Raw genomic sequence first — 24,048 nt, 5'->3', positions numbered from 1 at the left:
TGCTGTGAAATGTCTTTTGAAGTGCCTACTTTCATGTTCTTTATTTCACCATCTATTTTTAAAACAAATTTTATTCTTAACAGAAATATTTTTCCCATAGTCTCTATGAATTTATGTTAGCAGGGTCACACTGCACAGAGCACACACCACCACCATCACTTCTGCAGCATCTCTGGCAATTTATGTTAACCATTATCTGAGACAGCTTCCAAGCCACCCGAGGCCACCTCCTATTATGCAGTCCAAGACTTCTGGTATCAACAGATCTAGCTCCATCTGGAGGTTTTTTTAAGCTCTTCTGTGTTGATGTGAGAGGAATGACCACCTAATCCCCTGACAGCATTTAATGCCAGTCATTCCCAATGGAGATACTTCTCCTGCTTCATTTGTTACAGAACCACAGCATCATTAAAGAGAAAGGGCTAATGCAAGCATAAAACATCATTGCTACTTATAAATTGTTTCATTATCAGCCCAAGTGTATTCTTTAAAACCTGGAGTCTTAGATCATGACTTCTGGCTCTCACAGTGTAACACATGATCACATGAGGTCTAAAAACCAGACAGTTTTTAAAATTTAAAACTTGATTGACCTTAAAAAGAGAATATTGGGATTCTGAGTGCTACCGAACAACTGATAATATTTTGGATTAGGCACACCAGTTATTGTAAAGCTTTCCCAATGTTATTGCAAATCTGGTCTTGTTTTGTTTTCACCAAATAGACAGCACAAAACAAACCAAAACAGGACAAATCTAATCTTCCCCCTATTTAACAGTAGCTATATGTCACCAAGTACTCATCAATGATCTTTTTCAACCCCAGACTCAATAATAATATTAATATCTAATTATTAATATTATTATTAATCTAATATTAGACCCCCCCACTGCAGCCTCTTTAGTCAGGAGAGCTGGCAGTAGTGAGCAAGGGATAGGGACCTCTGTCTCATCAACCAAAATGTCACACCTGTGACTGAGCAGGCTTTTACAGCTTTGCCACTGTCATTAAGGAGGGACAGGAGAGGTACAGCCACAAAGTAAATGTATATGATCAAGACTGTATTTTTGGCACCACCCTTCCTTTACGTTCCTATGCATGTCTGTAGAAGAAAAATAGCTGACCTGCAGAAATCACCATGCCTGGGTTATATGGATGTCTCTTAACTTCACTAGTAAAGCTTGGTCTGCAAAAAAAGAAATTTAAAATATCCCTATGGTTATTTTTGTCAATGGATAATCACCACCAGAGGTGCTGCAAGCAGACAGAAGGATATACACACACACACACAGAAAAAAAAAAAAAAAAAAAAAAAAGAAAATAAAAAAGAAGAAATAAAAAAAAAAGAAAAGAAAGAAAGAAATGTCTGTATTAGTTCAGTTCATGTTCTAAAGGAAAGGATCTTGTAAGACCTACAGACATCATTGGAAACAAGGAAACAAACTGGCTGATGTTCAGGACTCCCTGATCTGGTTTGCCATCAAGAAGGTACAAAGCAGGCAAAAAAAACCCCATCACATTTGAGCAAAAGTGAGTTGTATTACATTTACTCAGTGCAGGTGTAATGATTTGATACTTACGGAGGGCATTCTTAGCTTCATGTTAAATCAAACCACAAGGAAAATGCTGTCTGTGTAACAACCATGAGAGCAGACAAGGCTTCCTCTTTTCAGATTTATCTGCAGAATAAACACTTTATGTTGGCTGGAGAAATGTTAACACTCGTAAGAGAGAAAATACCAGTGTTCAGAAAAGACAAATGGGAGTCAGGGTGCCTGTATTATTTTTCCTGTTAAAGTTTACTATTAAATCTGTGGGGTAAACAGAGCACTTCAAGATCATTTGTAACATATGCATATATGTTACTTACATGTACACACATATATATGTGTGTGTGTATATATGTGAAATAAGGTATAAATATATAATAACAATATTATATACATACATATATGTAAATGTAGATATTAAAATTATATATATATATAATACATATAAATGTATTAGTAAAAATAGTTTAAATAATTTCCCAGAATGGCAGGACTCGCTATTTGAAAGCTGCTTTAGCTACAGGATTTCCTTCTGGGAACTGGAAAGCTTATTATCATTTAGGTCCTTATACCACATCCTTTCTTGGAGGTGGAGGTAAGAACTCTGTTTGCATGGTACTACAGGATATGTCTCGGGAGCAGCCCAGAGCAACACAGGTCATTTCTTGATTTATCAAGTGCTCGTCCCCTTGTCTGTCTGCCCTCAGCTTGCCTCCTCAGCGACTCTGGCCGTGCACGACCCTACATCTGTTTTTCCACTGTTGCATTAAGCCCACAAATGAGTTCAGACACACGAATTCCTTCTTACTCTGAATCTTTTGCCCATGGAAACACTCTGAAGTGAAAGTACCTCTGGTCTTGGTGATGGCAAAGGAACCTTCAAATATTTAGGTAGATGTCTCCCTTAAGCTGATTCAGCCAGAAATTGTACAAGGCAAGATTTTTGTATGTGACAAATCACTTGGGAGTCCTTTCCAAAGGTTAGGGATATGATGTGGATTTCTCACCCTCTGACTGCAAAACTGAAAATTAGTATCTAGGTTTTCAGCTTGTGGTGTGAAGATTATACATTTCCCAGTTAACCCTGAAATCTATGAGATGTTTCACTGTTGACTAAAGTTTGTTTTCAGGGATATAAAAATCACAATTTTTCATGCTCCTTCCAGCACCTGAGACTGCAGCTATGCCATATATAACTGTGAGTTTTCTCCCTTCATACAATGTTTATATGTTGTTGGCACACAAACTGCTGGCCCCTCAGACTCTGAAAATAAGAAACAAATGTAAGAGGATATAAGAAATACAAACATTATTTAGGCAATTGTCTCAAATACGGATGTTTTAATGATAAATTCTGAATAATTAGCAAAATGTTGAGAAAATGGATAAAAAAGAGTTGGACTCGGAAGAAAAAAATAGGTCTGCCATGAAATAAAGATCATGGAAACTGTGTATGTTTTATTACAAAAAATACTATCTGAAGTGAAAATGAAGAATCTGAATCAGAAATTCTGATGGTTCGAGCTTCACTGTAAAAACCTCAGCAGTCCCCATAGGGTCCCAAATTCAATAAACGGACAGCTGTCTATGCAGGAGATCCAGACAAATGGAGAAAATGCTAAGGAGGGTGCCATCAGCTCCTGCAGAGAAAAGATATCAAACAGTCAGAAAACTTAAAGCATCCTCAAGTGACATTCTTTGACAAAGAAAAAAAACCACAACAAGTAAAAGTCTTCGCTAAATGTGCAAATGAATTGTTCTACATAGTTCCATAAAACGTTTGAGGATTCAACCTGTAGAAAAGATAAAAGTGTGACAACCTGAAGGAAACAGAGCTCTGTAAAAGGCAAAAAGACCAAACACACACACACACACACACACACACCCTCCCAACAAACACACAAAGCGGTTTTTCTAACTGGGGAGAGACTAAAATCATTTCGCTTTGACCTTTTCCTCACCACTCGGACACAATAGCAATAGCTGCTATATATAAACCTTAGATGCTCTTCAGCTGTGCTCAACCAAAGGATATTTATTTTAACACAGATAAGCTCATGGTAAAAGAAGTTGGGGGTTATTTTATTTATACAGCTATAAATTAACCTATGGATCACTTCTCTAAGGGTAGCTCTAGGAATGTCTAGGATGCAGAGGGATCCAGATGGACTTTTTGACCTCCTTTGTTAAAGTTCCCTCCATGGTATTTGCTGAGCTTTTTCAAAGCTAAAAGGTTGGAGGACACAAAGCTTTATTATCACATTTTAGTCTTGAGGCTAGAGAAGCTTCTGCATTTATCCCCTAGCAGTGTTTGCCTCCAGTAAATCTGAAGTATGCTGGGCAGCTGTGGAAGGAGGGAAAAAACATAAAAAAGCCTTGCGTCTGAAACATTGGCGTTTGTGTGCATCCTACTCTGTACAGCTGGTCTGACTCAGCTCTGAGAAGATACTGTGCAGCTGTTTCTCTGGAGCAATACCTGTGGGCAAACAGCAGCAGAGTCCAACATCTATGTACATCTTCCTGATCTCCAGAGTTCATTTTGTCCCTACTCTGTCATGTTTAATCATGAAGCATTATTAGGCTTTTTCTTACTGGATATTCATATGCATGTGTTCAGAACTTACAGGGCCAAATCAACCATTGTTCCAGTTTTCCTATTGATGTTTTTATTTCAAATCAGAGCCCAGGGACTTGCCACAAGTTGAAATCCCGTCTTTTCAAAATTGGTTACTTCTTTGCTGGGTCACGGTTTCCTCTACTGCAATTGTCTAAGACTGGGTTCGGCTGGTGCAAACCGACTTCATCTCTTCTGTGAAGCTAAGGCAGGATTTAGCCTGCATACTGTACAGCTCTGGCAAGTCAAGGCAAATGAGATGCCCGCCTCTGGGGCAAGTCTGCTGCTGCCTAGAGAAAGTGGCCCCAAGTCCAAAACAGCCATAGCAGCTTGAAGAAGCTCAGAGAAGGAGGCTCTAGAAACTAAACCATCTCATTCCAGCTCTGATGAGTGGGGAATAAAGCAAAACAAAGGAAGCATTCATTCCTGTTTGAAGACGGAAACACTAGGCAGCTGAGCACTGAGATACCATGCAAATTGAAATAATTAGGCACTGGAACAGAACAGTGGAGATATCACTGGAATTATCAAAGGAATTTTTTGAGAAAAAACTAATGAATCTCCAATGACCTGAGATTTGCTGTTTCAAAGTAAAGCGACAATACCCAGAGAATAGATTGGGCTAGGCCTAAGGTAGAGTGGGATAATGGTAAAATATTTTTCATGCTAGAAGGTTTCAAATTGTGTAAGGTAATAATTTTTTAAATGACTTAAGTGTGGAAAAAATAGCCTTATGGCAAATGAACCTGGGGAGGAAGAGCAGCAGAATCCAATTGGCTCCATGAAAGTACAAGACAGCAGTGACCCCCTCTTCAAAGCCACATGGCTCAGAATTAAGTGAAAATAAATGACCGAGTCACTGAGGATCCCAGTGGGGCATGCAGCAATCTCAAATAGCAGCTGGTCTCCCACAGTTTTACTCACTGATCTTGTCCACTGCTGAGAAGTAGGTTCAATGGCTGTGCAAAGCTCTGCATCTCTGTGCATCTTTCACACCCATGTGTTTGCATACTTAAGAGTCTATTAATATGAACCTTTAGACATATTGTGAATTCCAGTGGTTTTCATGAAGATTCATATCAAAAGAGAAAGAGGGATGAAACATCATAGGAAGGTCACTGCTGTACAGGAACGGAGAAGAGCAATTGGGAACTCTGTTTGTCAGGCACACCCACAGAAAGCCTCTGCCTCTCCCCATCACACATGGCAAGGTGAAAGACAAGTAATAGAAACTCCTTTCACCTTTCAAAAGAACCTTGTGATAGCTTTTTTAGCTAGATTATGCCACAGTCTTTGTACTTTTAAGGATTACTTTTCTCATGAGGCAAGGTCAAAAGAATTTAATAGCCAAGATAACAGTTATCAGTCCGATATAAATAAAGTGGCTTATAACGTTTGCAATACACCACAATCTCCAACAGATAAAAGAGTCTAAAGCCAAAGGAGGGTTTAAAAGGAAGCTGATATTGGGAATACCTACAGTCTAAATTCTGTTTTGAAGCAGATGACTGGGCCACAGTTGCTGTTTGTAGTTGTTGCTGCTGAAGCCAGTGTCACCACTGAGGCTTAGAGTTAGAACATCACTCACCCAGCACGGCTCAGCCTTTCCCATCTGATGTCTCAGATGTGATCCACAAGCCTACAGGCATGTCCTCATACAAGAGGGACCACGTTTTAATTCCATGAGTGATACCACAGCGTCAGTAACCACTGGGTAAGAGGTACACTACAAAGATCTCCCTTGCCTGCACTGTTGCTTTCCTGTTCTTCTCAGGACCCTTCTTCATCTTAACCCTGCAGACAGCTACATCACTACTTGTTTGCCTTTCTAACTCTCCAGACACCTAGATTCCTGTTCTGAGTGTCTCAAAATGTCAAAGATGTTCCTGCTTTATGTGATTTTTGACCCCAAAATAATTTTACTAGTTTTGCCTAAGTTCCCTTGGGACCCTGGGAACCTGTTTTAGTAAGGTACAGGACATGTATGCGGTAAGTTATATGCCACACACCCCCTTAAGCCTCTTGAGAGGTGCCTCTGGAGCTTGGATATGAAGAAGATGAAGGCAAGAGCTGAACCACTGTGAGGGGGTGAGTTTCAGGTATAAGTCTGCTCTCAGCCCCTCCTGCTGATTAGATGCTATCCCAGGTGATGGTTTTTCATATTAATAATTTTCAGGATACTAATTTACCTCCATGAATGTCCTATGTGTCTTAGGAGATAAACTTTGCATTCCAAGCAAGGAGCCAGACAACCAGAAATGTAATTGCTACAGGACCCAATTTCCATTGCTGAAGTTCCTCATAGGAGCTTGGTCTCTCTCACACTTCATGCTGTAGTGAAAGGACTCTGAAGTACCAGTGTAATTTCTATCACTTTTCAAAACCGTAGCTCTTCACCAGTCTTAAGAGTTTTAAAACCATCTGGCAAAATCAGTGATGTACATATACCAGCATCGTTTTTGCTCTAATTAGTTTAGCTTGTTTCCATAAAGATATTAAATCTCTTTCACAATCACCTCCCTTCACCGATGAATATTATTCTATAGTAAAACATTCATTCTCAGTTGTACATGCTTCCAGACTCCTCCTAGACATGTTCTATTGGCTGGATTGAGTATTTTCCTTATATTTCAATTCCGAGCTTTAGGTTCATTAAATGTTTCCAGTGACCACATGATGCCTTTTTTTTTTTTTTAAACAGATAATTTATTTGTAACAGTAGTATGAGATACAGTAGAATATGAGTGGGAACCAGATAATCACATATTATTTTATAGTGTATTTTTCAGTAGATTATTCCAAATGTTACATATGGAAATTTTAAGTCCTATAACATTAGTTCTGATATCATGGTGAGTAAGCATTTGAACAATAAGCAGTCTTGTGGAAAAATCCATGTACATAGTTTGCTTTACCTCATTTGTCCTAAATTACAGACTGCAAAAACATGATTTAGATCATATATCTGGGTAACAAATAGTTCAGTGTATATTTGCCTCTTGTTTATTTAGTGAGTCCTTGAGAAACTCAGATACACACAGGTGGATTTGAGATACAAAAAATTGTGCATGGTGTTTGTCTCTCACCTTGGAAAGAAAGGTTCACAATATAAATTCTCACATAATTTATTTAATTAAAAATATTGGATGGTGTACAATATCCTGAATGTGTTACACAGACTGCAAACAAAATGTTGCAGAGCACAGCAGCAACTGCTCTGCCACCGAACACTAGAAAGGTGGAAAGTGGAAGGCCATCTAGCTTTCTAAGCAGATACTGTGGCAATTATTAATAATCAGAAATAATACACATTTTGAAAAGCTCATATGCAAATACATGTCACCAGCCTAAACACTGCATGAGATGAGTATTGCTCCTGCTTTCACTGAATGAGATACAGCTCCCAAATACTTCAAGAGGAGAAGGGTTATGATGACAACTCAAGAGCTGCAGGGTTTCTTTTTTCTTCTTTTTTTTTTTTTTTTTTCTGCTGAGAATAGTTAGAATTTGGCTGATAAACTCCTCCCAGTTGAAGTAGCCCAAAAGGTATCTGTGTGCCTCAGTGCAATCACACTTAGCTTTCATCCTTTCTTTTCTGAAACTCAGTGATTAAATATTTTGAATGTGTTTGTTAAAGTGCAAATAAAGCAATAGAAACAATCGTGACATCATGGAGGAGTGAGAGACTCATCAATGGTTTTTTTTAGGACCCCAGAATGAAGACATGCCTGGCAGACTTCCTGTGATATCCATCCACCATCATAAACAGAAAACATTACCATGTCCCACTCCAAACAATAAATACTTTAAGAAGACACCAAGTTATGTTATGAAATGCAGTTTAGAGCTGAAGGCAAAGCTTTACAACATAAATCTCACTCAAACGGTGGTAAAGTACATATTTTAAAATCATATTAAGGCAAAAGTATTTCCAATCCAAAAAAGGTCATGCTAGTCTATTGTTTAACCAAATGTGACTACTGTACAGTGATGATACCACTGCAAAACCACTTAGAGAAGCACATATCCTTGCAGGTCAAAGCTAAATCGAGTCCTAAGGGATACTGAAGACTGATGTTCCCTTACATGAATGGTCATCTCCCGCAGTGGGGCAGAACCATCTGTGGTAACAGCCACTCCTAAGGATTTACTTTAGGGTGGGTCATAAACCTCAAGCTGAACACATCCCCTTCCAGGAGTAAGTACTTCCATTAAGTATCTTGCTGAAAGACTTTGATTTTGGAAAAATCACAGGGAAGTGCATGAGAGAAGCCATCAGGCCCCCCAAAAGCTCAGGATCATTTCCACTGTAGTTAATGACAAACTCCTCCATGAATCTCATTCCGTGGGAGCAGGAGCAGTCCTACCACATCGTGCTTTCCTGCTAACGTTCAATGCATGACAATATCCTTTACTGTCTCGTGGTCTCTATTTTAGCTTCCCTTCTTTCTCCTAATCTTTGCAGGAGCCTCAGTGTATTATCTCCAGTACTCTCTTTGAGCAAGGAGTCCTCTTGGGACTGGTTCTGAGTATTTGCCACACTTCATTAATACAGAATTTTTCAAGGAAAAATAAAAACCCTTCTAACTGAGGGTTAGGTGTTATGCTCACCTCAGCAGCAGCATCAGGCTGGCTGAGGAAAATATGCATCAAGGCATTTGTATAAAGGACCCTTAAGCATAAAACAAATCACAGCTTCTTATTTAAATAACACAGTACCATGCAAAATTCACAAATTAAGAGCTTCTAAGGAGTGTCTTCAAATAAAAAAATGCAAACCTTTTCATAAAAATCCACCAGTGCTATTGTATAATTCTTTACTTTAGCTGTTTAAGCCATGCAAAAGGTTTAATCAAAGTGTCCCTTTAACAAATACAGCATTTGAAGGGAAAACAAAAAGAAAAAAAAAGGCGCCAGATCAAAGCGCCTAGACAAAAAAAAAAAAAGCAACACAAGTTTTGATCTTTGTCACTGAATCTATCTAGCATGGTATTTACCCATCTGAGCAGAGGTATGCAGGGGTCTAAACACCACACCCATGTTGCCCTTCCCCAGGAGACCTAGTCCTTGCTGTGGGAAGGAGAGCTCTTCTCTGCGATTTGACATTGTCCCTTTCAGCTCCCTAATCATGCTCGTGCCCTTGAACTGTGATGCTGTCACTGTGGTGGGGCACAACTAAGGACAGTTATCAGCTGTTTTACTAGACTTGACAGGCAGCGGCTGTTGTGATGCTGCAACAGGTATGTGATGGGGAGGGAGTGTGTCTGGCGGGAGGGCTCATGGAGCGGGAGCGGGGCTGTCACTAGGTCACTCAAGGAAGACCTGTCTTGCACCTGTGTATGCCACATGCTGTGCCTGGGGGCTGCACGGGAGAGATCCTGGCCCAACTGCAAATGCGTGGAGTCATGAATCTCACAGAGAGCTTACGCCACACTCTAACAGAGTTTAAGACAAGAAAAGTGTCAAACTAGGAGAATGAGTTTGGTAGAACATGCTGGGACTATACAGTGCTGCAAGTTGGGACAGTAGAATAGCCTTTGGATCACAGTGCACAGATCTGAGTGTAGCAGTGGTTTATTATCTCATTAGAAACATCTAATTCCCTGTAATAAAGATTGCATACAGAGTATGTCAAAGAGCAGACAAGGCTATTACAGCCCACAGTCAGGACTAATGCTTTTTTTTTTTCCCCTCTTACTACTAAATAGGCAGGAGTAGCTTTTCAATTTCAAAATAAAAACTATACAGTTACAGTAATAATACCATGCTCCTGACTGCTCTGCAGCTGCATATTGTAAAACTCAAAGCCACTGATCACAAACAAAAGCAGTAAGTCAGTAACAGCTTCACAGAAACATAAATGGGTGTAACATGGGTGATTATGTCTGTGAATATACTTCTATAAGGGAAAGACTGATAACTGAACATATTTTATATCCCTTTCCCCTTAAAAAACCCTGCAAGTGCTTGCATCTTTTCCTAACAACAGATAAAGAAACCTTTGCCAGAGGTGTAATCAAGACTATATGAACACTGGAACAAGCACAGATCCTGTTCAAATAGTTAGGCATCAGTTACAACAAAAAGCCAGAAGCAGACTTTTTTTTAACATCTGTTATAAAAAAAATACTTCCCAATCAGTGTTTCAATACAGTTAAAGGTTAAAAACCCTCTACATTACTAATAAATTAAAACCCCCATATCTCCAACCATCTTGTAAGAAAGTAGGTAAGTAATTTAAACTTTTAGTTTACATAAATTAGCACAGAAATGTGTCTTTGAACAAGTGCACTGAAAACAGATATGCCTTCTTTTCTTCTGATATCTCTTATATGAGTTATTAAGTAACAGGAAAGCCTTTATATTCTTTGCATGACCTTGAGAGTCTGCTAACACTAAACGGTCAATAGTCAAACCCCAGGAGAATGTTTCACCAGATAGATAGACAACGACAAGTGGGAGCAAGAAGTACAGTCAAATGCTTTGCAGCCTTATTACAGTAGACTTTAACATTCAATTTCAGCACATTTACTCTCAGGAAGAGATGAAGGTAATATATTTTTACTGCAAATCATGAGTGAAATTCGATGGGTTGATAGAATTTTTTTTTTAAACCTATTAAAGTATAATATTTTTCAGAGGTAGTTTGCAAGGTAGTTGCACACAATAGTGGTGTACGTAAGTGGAAGCAGTGCTCCTTTGCTTGACTGTGGATAAAACTCTTAGATACTGTTGGTGCTGTGTTGGACCCTGCAAGAGAATGCTTAATGGATAAGATGTTCTAATCGGAGCTGACAACAGCCGATTAAGTGTCAGAAGAACAATATGATAAAAAGGTCTTCATGTCTATAGGCATTTCCTCATATGTCTTAACTGTCAATCTGAATGCTAAACAACTCTATCTTTATCTCATTATTGACTGATTTATTAAAGGAGAATGCTTTCATCTCTTTTTTTGACTTTGGGGTTGCTCCAGAAAGAAGGAAAGGAAAGTACTAGGAACAACTCTTAATCTGGAATAGTAGATGGGGAATCCCAATTATAGCAAAGTCCTAATCTTCAACTGAGCAGGTGTATGGTTTGGTGGCAACACTGCCATGCAGCTGCCCACACCATACCTTTTAAGAAATGGTAGATGCTCAGTCTAGAGGAGATCTGTTTCTTTAATAGGTGGAAGGATATCTGTGGATGTGCTAGCAGGCCGCTCTCTGCTTTCAGTGCTTCTTGCTAGTCATACAGAAGACAACACCTCGCTGGATGGATCCCTTCCCTTCTTGTCCTCACCCCTGTCGAGATCAATGACATGAACTATGCCAGGCTTCAGGATCAGGTCATCGGTCTCTACGTGGCTCCTGTTATCGTCGACCTCGATGTACTTCCCTTTGGACGGCTGGGTAGCCTTACTGAAGACGTCTTTAAAACGGCGCTTGAGTTCAATGTCTGGGCAATAGACGTACTCATAAAGAGCACCAGCAAGGACTGCTCCTATTATTGGTCCCACCCAATATACCTGCAAAAAAAGGTGGAAAAAAGACAGGCATTAAACTCTGGAGCAAATAAAGAAGCCAGTGTCTCAGAGAAAAGCATGTCACTACAAACTTTGCACAGAAGTCTGTGCAAAATACCCTGACCCAGTTGTCGAAATGAACTCTTCAGAAATGCATGGTCACATAGTTCCCTGGCTTTTATGAACAGGGATGAAATTCACCATCATACCAGTTTATGAGGCAGAGAAGTGTAACTACCATAGGTTTCACAGACAGTGATCCGGAGCTCAGCAATTAAGTGACTGCTCTAAAATCACATATGAAATTGGTCAAAAGGCAGTCTCTTAGGCAATTAATGACATTAGTCCGAGGTCTTTTTATTTTTTTTTTCTTCCACTTCCTCCCAGTCTCTCTCACATATATTTCACCCCCTTCAGGAATGCTTCCTAGTCGCCTTGAATCCAGTTACCTCAACAGCCTCTCATCCATCGGTGCAGCTCTACCCTAAAAACTGTTCTCATGCCAGAGTTTAGAGAATCACCAGGCACTGCACCCCATGGAACAGAGGAGAAGAGGGACCTATGTTGACATGTCAGTGAGGTACAGTTACTACTTCTCTGATGCCTCAAAAGGATTTCAGTCTACATGTCTGGTTACCGATGTTCTGGGGCAGACTGGCTGAGTGGCAGTGAAGTTATGGACACCTCCCATGGACAGACCCACAGGCATCCTCTCTAGCTGCCCCCTACCTTCTCCTGTTAATAGGGAGCAGTTTTTTCCCCTCTTTATGGGAGATTTAACTAATTTTTTTAAAACTTTGTCCAAAAAGACAAAAGTACAGGTTCTTCATGATCCTTATTTGGATTTCTTGAGACAAAAAAGGCCATGGATCCTGGTGGAATCATGTATGACTTTTCAAATACAGCTCTGTAGTCACGTACAATATACAGTTGCTCTAGCACAGCTTTGCCTTTAAACTAGCTGAGGTAAGATGATTGAGAAGCAGAACCACATCTTCAAAAAGAAATAGTTTTGTCAGTTTTATTGATCCATCTCTTTCCAAGAGGCCTCCTCTAAATTTTCATCACTCATTGCCAGCTGTAGACAACATATATGGTCTGTTTGCAAGATGACACACAAAATAAACACCACTGTAGAAAACTGGTTTTCTTTCTGCATTTTCGCCCAAGGTGACAACAAACTTCTATGGAAACAAAACCTTTCCTATTGTATACACAAACAGTTTACTTCAGTATTTCAAACTCACATTTCCAAAATAATCCAAATTTGGCTTCTGATCCCACAGAATCTAACAGGCAGTCAGCCACCTGATTATCTAATTTGAATAAGCAAATAGCACCAGCATACACAACTTTGTAGGGTATCTATCTGTGTCAGCATGACATGCAGCAGTCCTGTAACATTAGTAGGTGCAGAAGCCCACGGGCTCCTGTCAATGGCACACCAATGTCACTGCTCTGGAGGAGATGAAAAGGCCGTCTTTCCAAGTGACCAGGACAGTAGCTAAGCTTCTCCTGCAAGTTTCTCCATGGTACATTGATTTATTGTTTATAGCTTTAGTTATAAATTATAGGCTTCCTCAGAGTATGGATAATCCACCCTGTGAAAAACTACAGCAGCTTTTCATATGAACAAGCCATTCGCTGGTAACTGGGAAAATTTGCCTAAATTTCCCCCTCTTGGGAAGAAAGTTACACATGGTATCATGTTTCCAGAATCAGAGGCTTAGGGCCTGAAGACAGTGCTATTTCTGTTATTAGCTGCAGTGGGAGCAATGTGGGATTCATAACTTAAAAATCAAGAAAGTCCTTATATGCACTGTAATATGCGGCTCCTACAGTTAGCATTGAAAGTGTCCGTAGAAGTGCTTTCCCTGTCTATAACTAGGTGAGGCTGAGCTGCAATCCATCTCTACTTTATAAAATGTGAATTGGCTTTTAATAAGTTTAACAGTGGGATGCTATAGAAAAATGACTGCATCATTCACAATCTGTTTATCCAATTGTTTCCTGTGCAAATACTCCTGGTGAAGCTGACACTTTCAAACTGTAACAGGTAACAACTGGTCTGGTCTGCAAAGACCAGACTGCAACCCCTTCATCTCTCACTGCGAGCATTTGCTGAGGCAGGTTCTCCCCCAGGAACCAGACCACAGAGGGTCCCTGCTCTCATTTCATATGGTTGCCCCAGTTTGCTGCAGAACCAGGTGGAACGTGAAGCCGACAGAATTACTTCCATAACTTCTCACCGGCATGACCAGGGGGTTTACAATGTGCCTCGGAGGATTTTTCTCTCTAGCAGTACAATTTTTTCAGTCTCGCTGGATTGCTCTTTTTGTTTTGAACTTTTTATGTGATTTCCTTTTTACCCCAGCTACTACCTCCATAAAATGGCCCCTGAATAGCAAGACTATTGCAATGCGCTGTGTATTTGACCACAGTCCTAGGCGGGGAGCATAATTATACCTAAGCTGGTGACAGGTCAGCACCTGTCTTCCTCAGTGATGGTCTCTACAGGACATACTGGGATAGATAACTAAAACCAAATGATGTATGAAAAATCCTTATAGCTCTGTGTCGATACGGTGAAGGAAGCATGAAAACAGTTACCCATTGGTTTTCCCATCTCCCCATGATGACAGCAGGTCCAAATGATCGAGCAGGGTTCATACTGGCACCAGTGTAATTGATCTAAAGCAGAGACAAAACATTACCTGTTATTAAAGTCTTGAAGATACTCAATTTCTGCTAGCCCTTTACTATGGGGACACCCTGGTTTTGCATGGCTTCTGATCTTGACTGCAAGTATTGTCACTCTCCTGAGTCTTATCACAAAATTAACAAAGTCATCACATAAACAAGCAGATAACATCTCATGCAACACCCTACACAAGGGGACCCTCCTGCTACTCCAAAGGGTTTTGGCATGGGTCTGTAAAGAATATAGCAGCTATATATCTATAGCTGCTATAAAGACCACAGAAGTCTCCATTTACTTCTGAAGTAGTCATAAAGGGATGAGGGGTCTATTTTTTAAAGAGAAGCCATTAACTTACAGCAAATAAATGTCCAATTGCAACAGAAAATCCAATTGCTAAAGCTACTGAACCAGTGACATCACTTCGTTTTGAATCACAGCTGGCAAAAATAGTAAAAACCAGCTGGAATGTAATTATCAACTCCACCAGGAGTCCATGGCCAGCAGAAAGATCCCCATGTACCTGGAAGAAGGAAAAAAAACACCGGAGATGAAACAAAGGCGATGTTGTAAATCAGAAAGCCACCACATACATTAATTCTACTTCAATGAAAGGCACTTCTAAATGGTACACAGTGAAAGGCAACAATGAAATTTAGAGGTACAGGTTCAACCTCTGACTTTTCTCCCTTATTTTTTCATTAGTTTTTATTTTTTAATTTTGAGAGCCATGGAAAATTACTGCTGGACCGAGAACAGAAGGCTTAATAGTAGCATCCAACAAGAACTTCAAAGTTAGACTGCAGAAGTATAGTTTATTTTTACACAGGGATTTGCAAATGCTGCACTTCCCCTTCACCATTTTTTTTCTTGGGAGCACTGTAATTTACTATTCAATTATAAATTCATTAATTAGCCCTGACTTAATTAATTTAAATTTCAATTAAAAATTAAGCAGTGTGCGGCTCAAGTGCATTTTTAATAAGTCCTGCAACGGGGCTAACTGATGGCATTCCTTATTAGTTTAGAACAAAGCTGAAATCTAAGCCACAATCTATTTCAAAAGTATGTCATTTTAAATTGATGTTTTTTCAATCCCCATCATAATGGCATAGAATTAATTTCTCCCTCCCCAGCCCATATAAAAATGGCATTTCATGCATATATTATTTAAATTTTGTATGTAAATTAACTTTACCTGCTGTCATCAGATTTGGGAAAGTTCTAGGAAAGAGAACTTCTATAAAAAGAACAGCTGCATAAACCCATCCTAAGGAGAGCTTTAAGTCTTGTCTAGGTGTTGTAAATAAACAAGCAAACTCTTAAAATCTCTACTTGAGCTCTCGTTATTATGCATGGCACTGATCATATTTTCTTAGGCTCTAAGCTAGCCTAGTTCAAGAGCTGGAGGAGAAGTGATTACCGCAGTGACTCCCAGGCCTCCCACCACGCTTGGTGGTGTGACGAGGTAAAGGATGCCTGCACCCACGATGGCTCCCAGGCACTGGGCAAGAATGTAGAAGACGGACTTGGCGAGGCTGATCTTCCTCGTGCAGACCATTGCCACGGTCACAGCAGGGTTAATGTGGCCTCCGCTGATGTGTCCAAAGCACTGCACCATGGTTGCAATGCTGAGTCCAAAGCAGAGGGAGATAAGGACCATGTCTACTGGCAGGGGCTTCTCTGATCCACCCCAGTTGATTGTGGAGCCAAGGCTGAGGAGGACAAAAATGAACATGGCCAAAAACTCTGCCGAAACGGCTTTCCAGAAGGGCTGAGTCCAGACTCCTTTAAATGCCACCATGATGCTCTCACACTTACACAGACGTCCACACTTACTGAAAAGGAAAACAAAGCTTTGTCAGAAGTCACCAAATAAGCCTTATGCTCTCCTGTTGGAGGTTGCTATCCAGCAGTCTTTGGAAAGAAGGTGGCAATGCTGAGTATCCCTGGGCTGGGACAACAACAAATACAAACTGTCAGAGCAGACTGCCCTTAAAACATGACCAGTGTTTGTCTGCAGGACACAAGGTGATTAATTGCCCCCTGCAATGTCTGTCTGTATGGCTTCAGGTCACAAAAAGTAACCTCTATTTTCTTTTAAATAAGTGAGTATGAAGATAAGTGTATTCTTCTACAGTAGCTAACCTCTGCCTGATTTAGAGTCTGTAAAGCCCTACCACTTCCAGTGGCCTGTTGACCGCTATGCTCATTAAATCAGCGGGTATCCTTTTTCGATAAGTAAATCTGTACTTTTGACAAAGCAGGTATGATAGTTCAATAAAAGCAGTATTTTAGTCAAACCCTAATGGTTTTGGTAACAGTCTAGTGTTGGGAGGTTGCCCTGGGAGCTATAAGAGAAAGTCTATTTGAACACTCACACTAAGTATTTCAATTTATATTTACGCAAAGAGCAGTTTCTTCACTGTGGACACGGGGTAAAAATTTAATTCAAGCAGGAGAAAAGATGCAATCCTAAATTCTGACCTTTAAATCAATCATGCAATCAATAAAGTGCTTTCTTTTGAGCTAAGGGTGCCAAGTAAGCTGTGGAATAGAGAAATATTTTCTGTATGTGTGGTGTGTAAAACTCTGTGTAGCAAAGAAAGAAGTGTCTTGATTTTTCCACTCTGTCTGGAGATGGTATTTATTAGTCTACACTGCCTTCTTGATGAGCTACAATTTTGCTAGATGTTCAGATACCTATGAAAGTGGGTCACCAAAGAAAAAGTTATTTGTGGTATTAATAAATTAGGAGAATAAGCCAAAAGGGAAGCATTTTAATGAGTTTCTAAGGAATGCTAACAAGATTCTTCTCTAAAAACAAAAGCAAAAAAATCTCCAACCCCTCCAAAAAGCAGAAAACAAAAGAAAGAATATTCAGCTGCTACATTTGGGAACAGAATTTCAAGTGGAAGATGGATGAATTTATGCTCAGTTATCTAAGGTATCTGAGCTACAATGCATATTTAATACCACTTACATCAGAAAGAAGCATAAAAGGCATGTCTGGCCTTTTCAAGTTCTTGCAAGAGGAATGGCCCATGAATTTCTTAACAGTTGCAGAGGGTTAGGGAAAGGCAATTTAATCCTGCGACTGGAGCAAATAATTTGTTTCCCTGTCTCATTTCTTATGCTAATTTACCGTGTATTTTGGATAGGTCATTTAACTCTTATCTCAGTCCTCTAGACTCTCAGATGAGAACAAGAATTACATTATCTGCTGCAAATGGCTGTTGTAAAGTGCTTACGAAGTGATCTGGGGGACTTGAGCCTGCATTCTGCTAGAGAAGAACCGAAGCCAGAACCTCAAAAGAGAAAAGAAGTAATTGCCAAAATCTCCTGATTTTGGGTCACACCCGAGACAAACTGAAAGCTGTTTTTGTAAGATCTCCTATTAACTGTCAGTTAATGACCAACTCTCTGGACTAGACTTCTTGTTCAAAATGGCTCCAAAATCATTGCCTCCCCCAGTGCTGAAGCTCACAAGTATTTGGTCGTCCTTACCTTTGAACCCTGTGCCCAGATTCTCACTGAAACCTAAAGGCCTCTGACACCCTTACTACTTCCTCACTAATAATTTATTTTAGTGGCCCAAGTAAGACACAGGTGCTATATCCATACTGAGAAAAGCTCATTTTGCTAGAGTATGTCCCAGGTCAGCATTTCCTATAGGGCTGAAGCATATCCTGAAACCTATGGAAAAGAAACCTGGATGGACAGACAAGGGAGGCATCACTCATCCACCCTTTCACCCCCAGTTCAGCTGGGACTTCCCTGAGCTTTCGCTTGCTAAGCAAAATGCAGGTGCTGGTGTTATATTCCAGGTTTCTGCAAAATTTCCAATCACCAAGTGGGGAATGCAGATTTTTGGAGCATAGGAAAGAGGAGTACAGTGACTCCTTACTTCTTTGTCCAAGTGTGGCTGACCATCTCTTTCTGTATGCGGAGAATAACGAGATCTACAAATTAACTACATTCCTTCATTGTGTAGAAGTGGGCAAAAAAGGGTGTTTGTCTTGGGTATTAAAACCATGCGGCTAGCTTCCTTCTAGCTGTGGGACGTCTTGGAAGAACACATTAGGAGTGAGTGTGTGTGCACGTGCATGCACATGTGCAAGAGGGAGACAGGGAGGATCTGGGAGATGGCACCTTCTACTGAACTGCTGATGGACCTGTCTAGAAGGAGGCTACCACTTATAAAGGGTGGATCTCATACTGCTGCTCCAGCTGAGATCATGTCCGATCAATTCAGCCGGTATTATTTGCAACCCTGAAAATGCAAAAAAATGCTGCATGCAAGCCAAAAGCATAACTCAAACACAGAAGCTTGCTCATCGACCTACAGAAAGTTTCTGTTCTTTTAAACCAGCATGCTACATGAAAAAGAAAAAAATCAAAACAGTAGAACTACACTGTCAGTCATACTTCGATAGTTAACGATCCAAACATCTATTTTTAATGCACACATGTTTTTCTGAAGCAGTCTGGTTTTCTGTGATTTCAACACTCAGCAAAATGCCCAGCTGTCATGGCCAAATTTTTCTTTCAAACCGCACACCTTTCTTCCCCACAGCAAAAAATCCTACAAATGTTAATGAACAAATGTTAATGAAAGCTTAATACTGTGTTTGAGCCCTGTGTCCAGGTTTTCACTTATCTAAATCCAAAGGCTATCAGCAACTTAGAAACCAACACCATCTCCAACACCTACTATTTTTTCAGCATGCAGTTAATTTAAAAGCTTGAGATGAGATGGAGTGGTGGCTATGCTAAGATCTGAAACCAAAATGGGACGTTCCAGCAGCTAAGATTTGCCATCAAAGTGGCAAAACAATTTTTTGGAGTAGTTGTTCACGGTTGCCTTAGATAAATACAACGTACAACAGAAAAAAAACACAAAAAGATTAATTTTATGTGTGGTCACACTTGAAATTCTCCGATCTGGACGACAAGATTACACAGCAGACTGTGTCTAACAGGACGCGAGGTGGGTTTTTACAGGTCCTGTTGCCATCAGGGCTGCAGGCACGATTATGGCTTCAAAGCCGTAACGATATCAATAATAACAAAGGCTTCAGTACACAAGTCAAACGGTATTTTAAAGATCCTTCCTCTTCTAACTAATATCATTTCAGGGAGCAGAGCAAACAGCCTGGTCGTGGGCTCGCAGCCAGCCACTCCACACGACACCGCTGTCGCACCGCAGTTTGGGGCGTGCGGCAGCTATTTACAGTGGCATCTCCGCGGCGAACTCACCCAGGTCCCGACCTGCGCTGGCACTGCCGGCGGCAGCTCAAATGGACAGGAGGCACCCGCCTGCCAACTTGGGGGGAGGAGGGGGGGCAGGCTACTGTCGCAAAACAAAAGCGCTATCGCAGGGCTTGCTTAGAACCATTCCGCCGCGTTTTCCAAGCCGATGTTGAATGGGCGGCTGCTGTGGGTACCAACAGGAGGTGGGAGGGGGACGCCCGGGAGCCCAGTACCGCAGCTTTTTGACTGTGCGGGAGCTGGGCTTTTCTCGTCCCGGGAGCGCGAGTGGCGAATAAAACAAAGTTTTAGGGTGCGGGAAAGCAGGGGGGGTTGCAACGCTCTGCCCCCGCCGGCCCCTTCGCACCTCCAGCGCTAAAACCCGAGGACGAGCGGGGGTCGCCCGGCGCGCCGGGAGCCACCTCTCGGTGCGAAACGCCGGGGAAAGGCAGAGCGCAGCCCCCCGCAGCCCCCCGCCGGCTGCGCGCTCCTCCCGGGGCCGGACAACTGCGGGGGATCCCCGCGGGCGCGGAGAAGGGGCGCTCCTCCCGCAGCCGCGCACCCCTCCGCCCCCTTCCCCACCAAGTCACCTTCGCTCGCTTTGGGTGGGCCGCCCCCTCCCTCTTCCCTCTCTCCCTCCCTCCCTCTGCGCCCCGCGGAGAGCCGCGCACTCACCCGCGGCGCGGAGCGGCCGCGCCGTCGCTCATGCCTCCCCGGCAGGCGCGGAGCGGCGGCGGGGCGGGCGCGGAGCGGAGCGGGGGGGGGTTGGCGGGGCGGGGGGGCGGTGCGGCTCCCAACCATGCGGCCCCGCTCCCCTACCTGCTGCTCCGGCCCGGGCCGAGGGTGCTGGAGCAACTGCAGCCGGAGCAGCGGCCGCGGGTCATTTGCGATCGTGTGAATATGCAGATTAATTCACAGGGGCTCCGCGGCCGCCTGTTAAAAAACAGCAGCCAGGGCCGAAGCGAGCCCGCTGTGCTGCTGCAGCGCGGGGCTGCCCAGCCTTGGGAAGGACTCAAAGGTTCCTCAGTTTCTTCTCTGCCACACGTTGTATTGAGGGGGGTGGGAAAAAAAAAAAAAAAAAAAAAAAAAAAGTCTGAGCAGCTCTGCAGCCAGGCAGCTTTATCCATCTAAAACGCCTGTTAGCACCTTACCAGAACTCTACTGGTTACAAAAGGAGCAAGGTGGTTTTATTTGTTGGAAGTTATTAAACTCAGCAAAGCTTTGCCGAGTGTGGAAAGCCAGTGGAGGCCATGAGAAGAACTGTCAAAATTAGACCATGATGCTGTTGAGGAAATTCAGATGCTCCCCACCTTGAGAAGAACCCAATGACTCTACAGCATGAAAACAATCCAATGAAAAAAACCCAGCCCTTCACGTAGTAAGAAAAAACGAAAGGTGCCTAAGTTTACAGGTACAATTATTTTGTTAGAGAATGCATAGAAACTGTGGCTTGAAGAAGACAGGGGTGAAAATGCAACAAAGTATCTAGAAAATCCCTTTTTTTTTTTTTTTTTTTTTTTCTTTCCAGTGGCTTAGATCTTTGCGTGCAGTAAAAGAAATTGTGCATAAGTTATATAAAAAACATTTTAAGGGACATGTTAAAGCATTAAATGAGCTTAAAACTGCATGCAGAGAGAAACTACATCTACTGCCATCCGTACATGCAGCAACAGAGCAAGAATCAGCTTGGCATGATGATCAGCCAGCCTGTACGGGATGCACTGTACCAGATAATCCCTCTGACCATTGGAAAACAGTGCAAGATCTGAAGTACTGCTTTCGGCATGGAAACCATGGATAGTTTCTGCTAGGACATTGTAGGTAATCATTTACACCAGGGAAAGGCAAGTTTCATGTGTAAGTCTATCACTTCAGGATGCCCTGGACAAATCTGTACACACAGCAATAAAAAAAGTCATATCCATGTGTTAAATACTTACCGATCACATTTTATGGTAAAAGCAGGTGATCATGAAGTACAAATGTAGGTGTTTCTCTAATGTTTGTCTGCTCTTCCCCTAAAACCATGTCATAAAGGATACCAAGAGACATTCACAATTTGATGGCAAAAGACGAACAGCTGGCTGGATGTTTGCTTTTCTTGTTTTCAAGCTTCACTTCATTTGCCTACATCTTGAGCCTAGTCAAGAGGGGTGCAGTCATTACACAGCTCTGCTCTTTCATTTGGTGCATTTGTTTTTTCAATCTAGGCTCTTCACAACCCGCTACAGTGATTCCAGAAACTTCAAGTCCGAACGCTCTTTTATTGACACATAAACCCATCATATACTTCATATAATCACAGACCAACTTTTTCTGTCAAGGCTGCAGGAAGAGTTCATCACAGTGAGAGGATTTAATTTAGGACATTCCTCTAAAAAAAGATTATTTTTTAACCTCTATTCCCTTTTTCCCCTCTGCCAGGAATTACTGTACAAAAAGCTCTTTTTTAGCGCTCTGTTTCAAACACCTGAGGCCTCCCTTGATGTAGCTTGAATGTGCCCCATCTTTTCCCACCTGCATTTGGTGAAATCATTATCTATTTCAGCCTTTTACAGCACGGCTACTTCTGTCATACAAATCTTTTCCTCTGTTGTTCCAAAAGCTACAAAAGGCACCCATACAAACCTCAAATTTCTTTCCAGATTTGGAGCTGGCAGTTTCAAATCAGGGCTGAGTTTGCTTTCATAACTTTGCCCTGACAACACACTTGTTCTTTGGCACCTTGCAGATTCTGCTCCTGCAGCCCGTTTGTTTGTTCACAAAGAAAATTCACATAGCAAAACCAATAATTGCTTTTCCTTTTCTTGCAGATAGCATATATCTGCTCTTTTAGATCTGCAGAGCCGATGACTGCCACGTGGAGAAGCAATAACATTAATAGCTTCTGTCACTGCTACCATTCTTACTGCGATAGATCTTCTGGAGGATTAGACAAAGGTTGTGGCCACATAAACAGAGAAAGGCAATGCTTCAGGCAGAAACCTGGAGCAAACTGCACTGTGCCAGTTCTGATCAAACAAACAGACTATGTTCTGTTGAAAGCACAGAAGGCAAGGAAGACATCCCTTGAGATGGCACTGAAAAACAGAGGAAAGCTGTGCCAGTTTATCCAGGGATAAATTTGTCAGTGTTGGGAGTTGGGACTATAGAGGTTTTGTTGGGTTTTGTTTTGTTTTGTTTGTTTGTTTGTTTAGTGTTTTTTTTTGGTGTGTGTGTGTGGTTTTTTGTTGTTGTTGTTGTTTGTTTTTTGTTTTTTTGTTGTTTTTTTTTTTTCTCTTACATATTTTCATCTTTATAAAACTGGGTTAACTCATTTTGGACTTCTGCCCAAGGATGAAATATTTCTCCTGCTGCTGTGCTCAACAAAGTTAAAGAAATAACTTACAAAAGAATATATATGAAAAATTTAAAAATTGTGTTAAAGCTCAGTCCATGTCTGAGGGGGGGGGGGGGGAAATGTGCAGTGGAATCTCCCTGGTCTCTGCTTCTCCTTCACTGAACATTAAATCTGAGTTTTTACAGTGATCTTTAGGGCATCATGAATTAAAGATCTCTGTAGGAACGTAAGCCATGGTGAGAAGATGCTGCAACACGTAAGATGCATCCCTGTTCCGAACAAGGACTTCCCAGACAGTTGAAGCATGCCAGATCTGGGATTTTGGTTTGTTCTGTTATGGAGGAGAGGGCACGCTGCCAAAGTTGGAGAGGAATGTGCAAACAGCTAATTCCAGCTAAAACAATATGAGGGAGAGAGGCAGAAAAACTCCCAGCACTAGATTCTGTCACCTCACTGAGTAGCAGTGTGGGAAGAGTCCCTTTGCTCCTGTAGTGAGTCTCTTGTATGTCCATCCTGGGCAACTCTGTCAGACCATGGGGTTTGTTAAACAAGACTGAAGCAGAGAAAACAAAGTCCAAAATCCAAAACCAGGACATAATTTAGAAGCACTGTGTGTTTTCTCTCGGTGCATGAGTCCTTTTCCGTTTGTATGCAGTGGGTCTGAACTGTTCTCCCTTTCGTTGCTGTTAAGGTCCTCAGCTCATTCGTCTCCTCCCTCAGCACCGCTTCAGGCTTTCAGTTCCTAAAAGCAATGAAGCAAAAACGTGTGCTCTTTCTCTCTTCCCCTCTCTTTCTCTGGGTGTTCCTGCCCTTTCCAACAGATCTTGAATGCACCAGCCAGTTTCAGCTACAGCTGATGGAGGATCAGAAATCCCAAAGCTGTTTAGGCTCCTGCCAGCCCATGAGTGTGAGTGGCTGCAGGTAACCACAGTGAAAGGGACACTTGCTGCCGCTGGCAGGAGAGGCTCCAGGAGGATTTTCAGAAGTGCCTGAGTGATGGAGGGACTTAGAGGCTGTTTTCAAAGTGGTGCGGGCTCCTAGGAGACTAAATTCCTTTGACCTTCCTTGGCTCCTGTCGACAAGAGCATT

At 41.7% G+C, this 24,048-nt stretch overlaps 1 protein-coding gene across 2 annotated transcripts; it reads right to left on the bottom strand.

Annotated features, from left to right (window-relative positions):
- Positions 1-6,868: 6,868 nt before the first annotated feature.
- AQP4 (aquaporin 4) lies at positions 6,869-20,608 on the bottom strand. Of its 2 annotated transcripts, none has more exons than XM_074899035.1 (5): positions 20,439-20,608; positions 15,793-16,207; positions 14,728-14,892; positions 14,282-14,362; positions 6,869-11,674 (listed from the first exon to the last, which is right to left on the bottom strand). In XM_074899035.1, exons 1-5 carry the CDS (start codon positions 20,501-20,503, stop codon positions 11,396-11,398), a joined length of 1,005 nt encoding a protein of 334 aa, XP_074755136.1. In that variant the 5' UTR covers positions 20,504-20,608; the 3' UTR covers positions 6,869-11,395. The 2 variants fall into 2 exon arrangements, with proteins under 2 accessions (XP_074755136.1, XP_074755137.1); XM_074899036.1 differs by lacking the exon at positions 20,439-20,608 and adding an exon at positions 20,295-20,429.
- Between the last annotated feature and the right edge of the window lie 3,440 nt (positions 20,609-24,048).

Source organism: Athene noctua, chromosome 2 (genome assembly GCF_965140245.1).
Source record: "Athene noctua chromosome 2, bAthNoc1.hap1.1, whole genome shotgun sequence".
Classification (NCBI taxonomy): domain Eukaryota; kingdom Metazoa; phylum Chordata; class Aves; order Strigiformes; family Strigidae; genus Athene; species Athene noctua.
Note: the sequence above shows the minus strand (reverse complement) of the source record. Positions and strands in the feature narration are given on the sequence as shown.

What these genes read in the sequence shown, in the direction of transcription:
- AQP4 (XM_074899035.1), bottom strand. Translation starts at nt 20,503, where the DNA reads ATGACCCGCGGCCGCTGCTCCGGCTGCAGTTGCTCCAGCACCCTCGGC. An exon ending in GAGGCCTGGGAGTCACTGCG is followed by an intron (nt 14,893 to 15,792) that starts GTAATCACTTCT and finishes TCCTTCTTCCAG; the next exon opens with GTACATGGGGATCTTTCTGC. An exon ending in CAATTGGACATTTATTTGCT is followed by an intron (nt 14,363 to 14,727) that starts GTAAGTTAATGG and finishes TCTCTGCTTTAG; the next exon opens with ATCAATTACACTGGTGCCAG.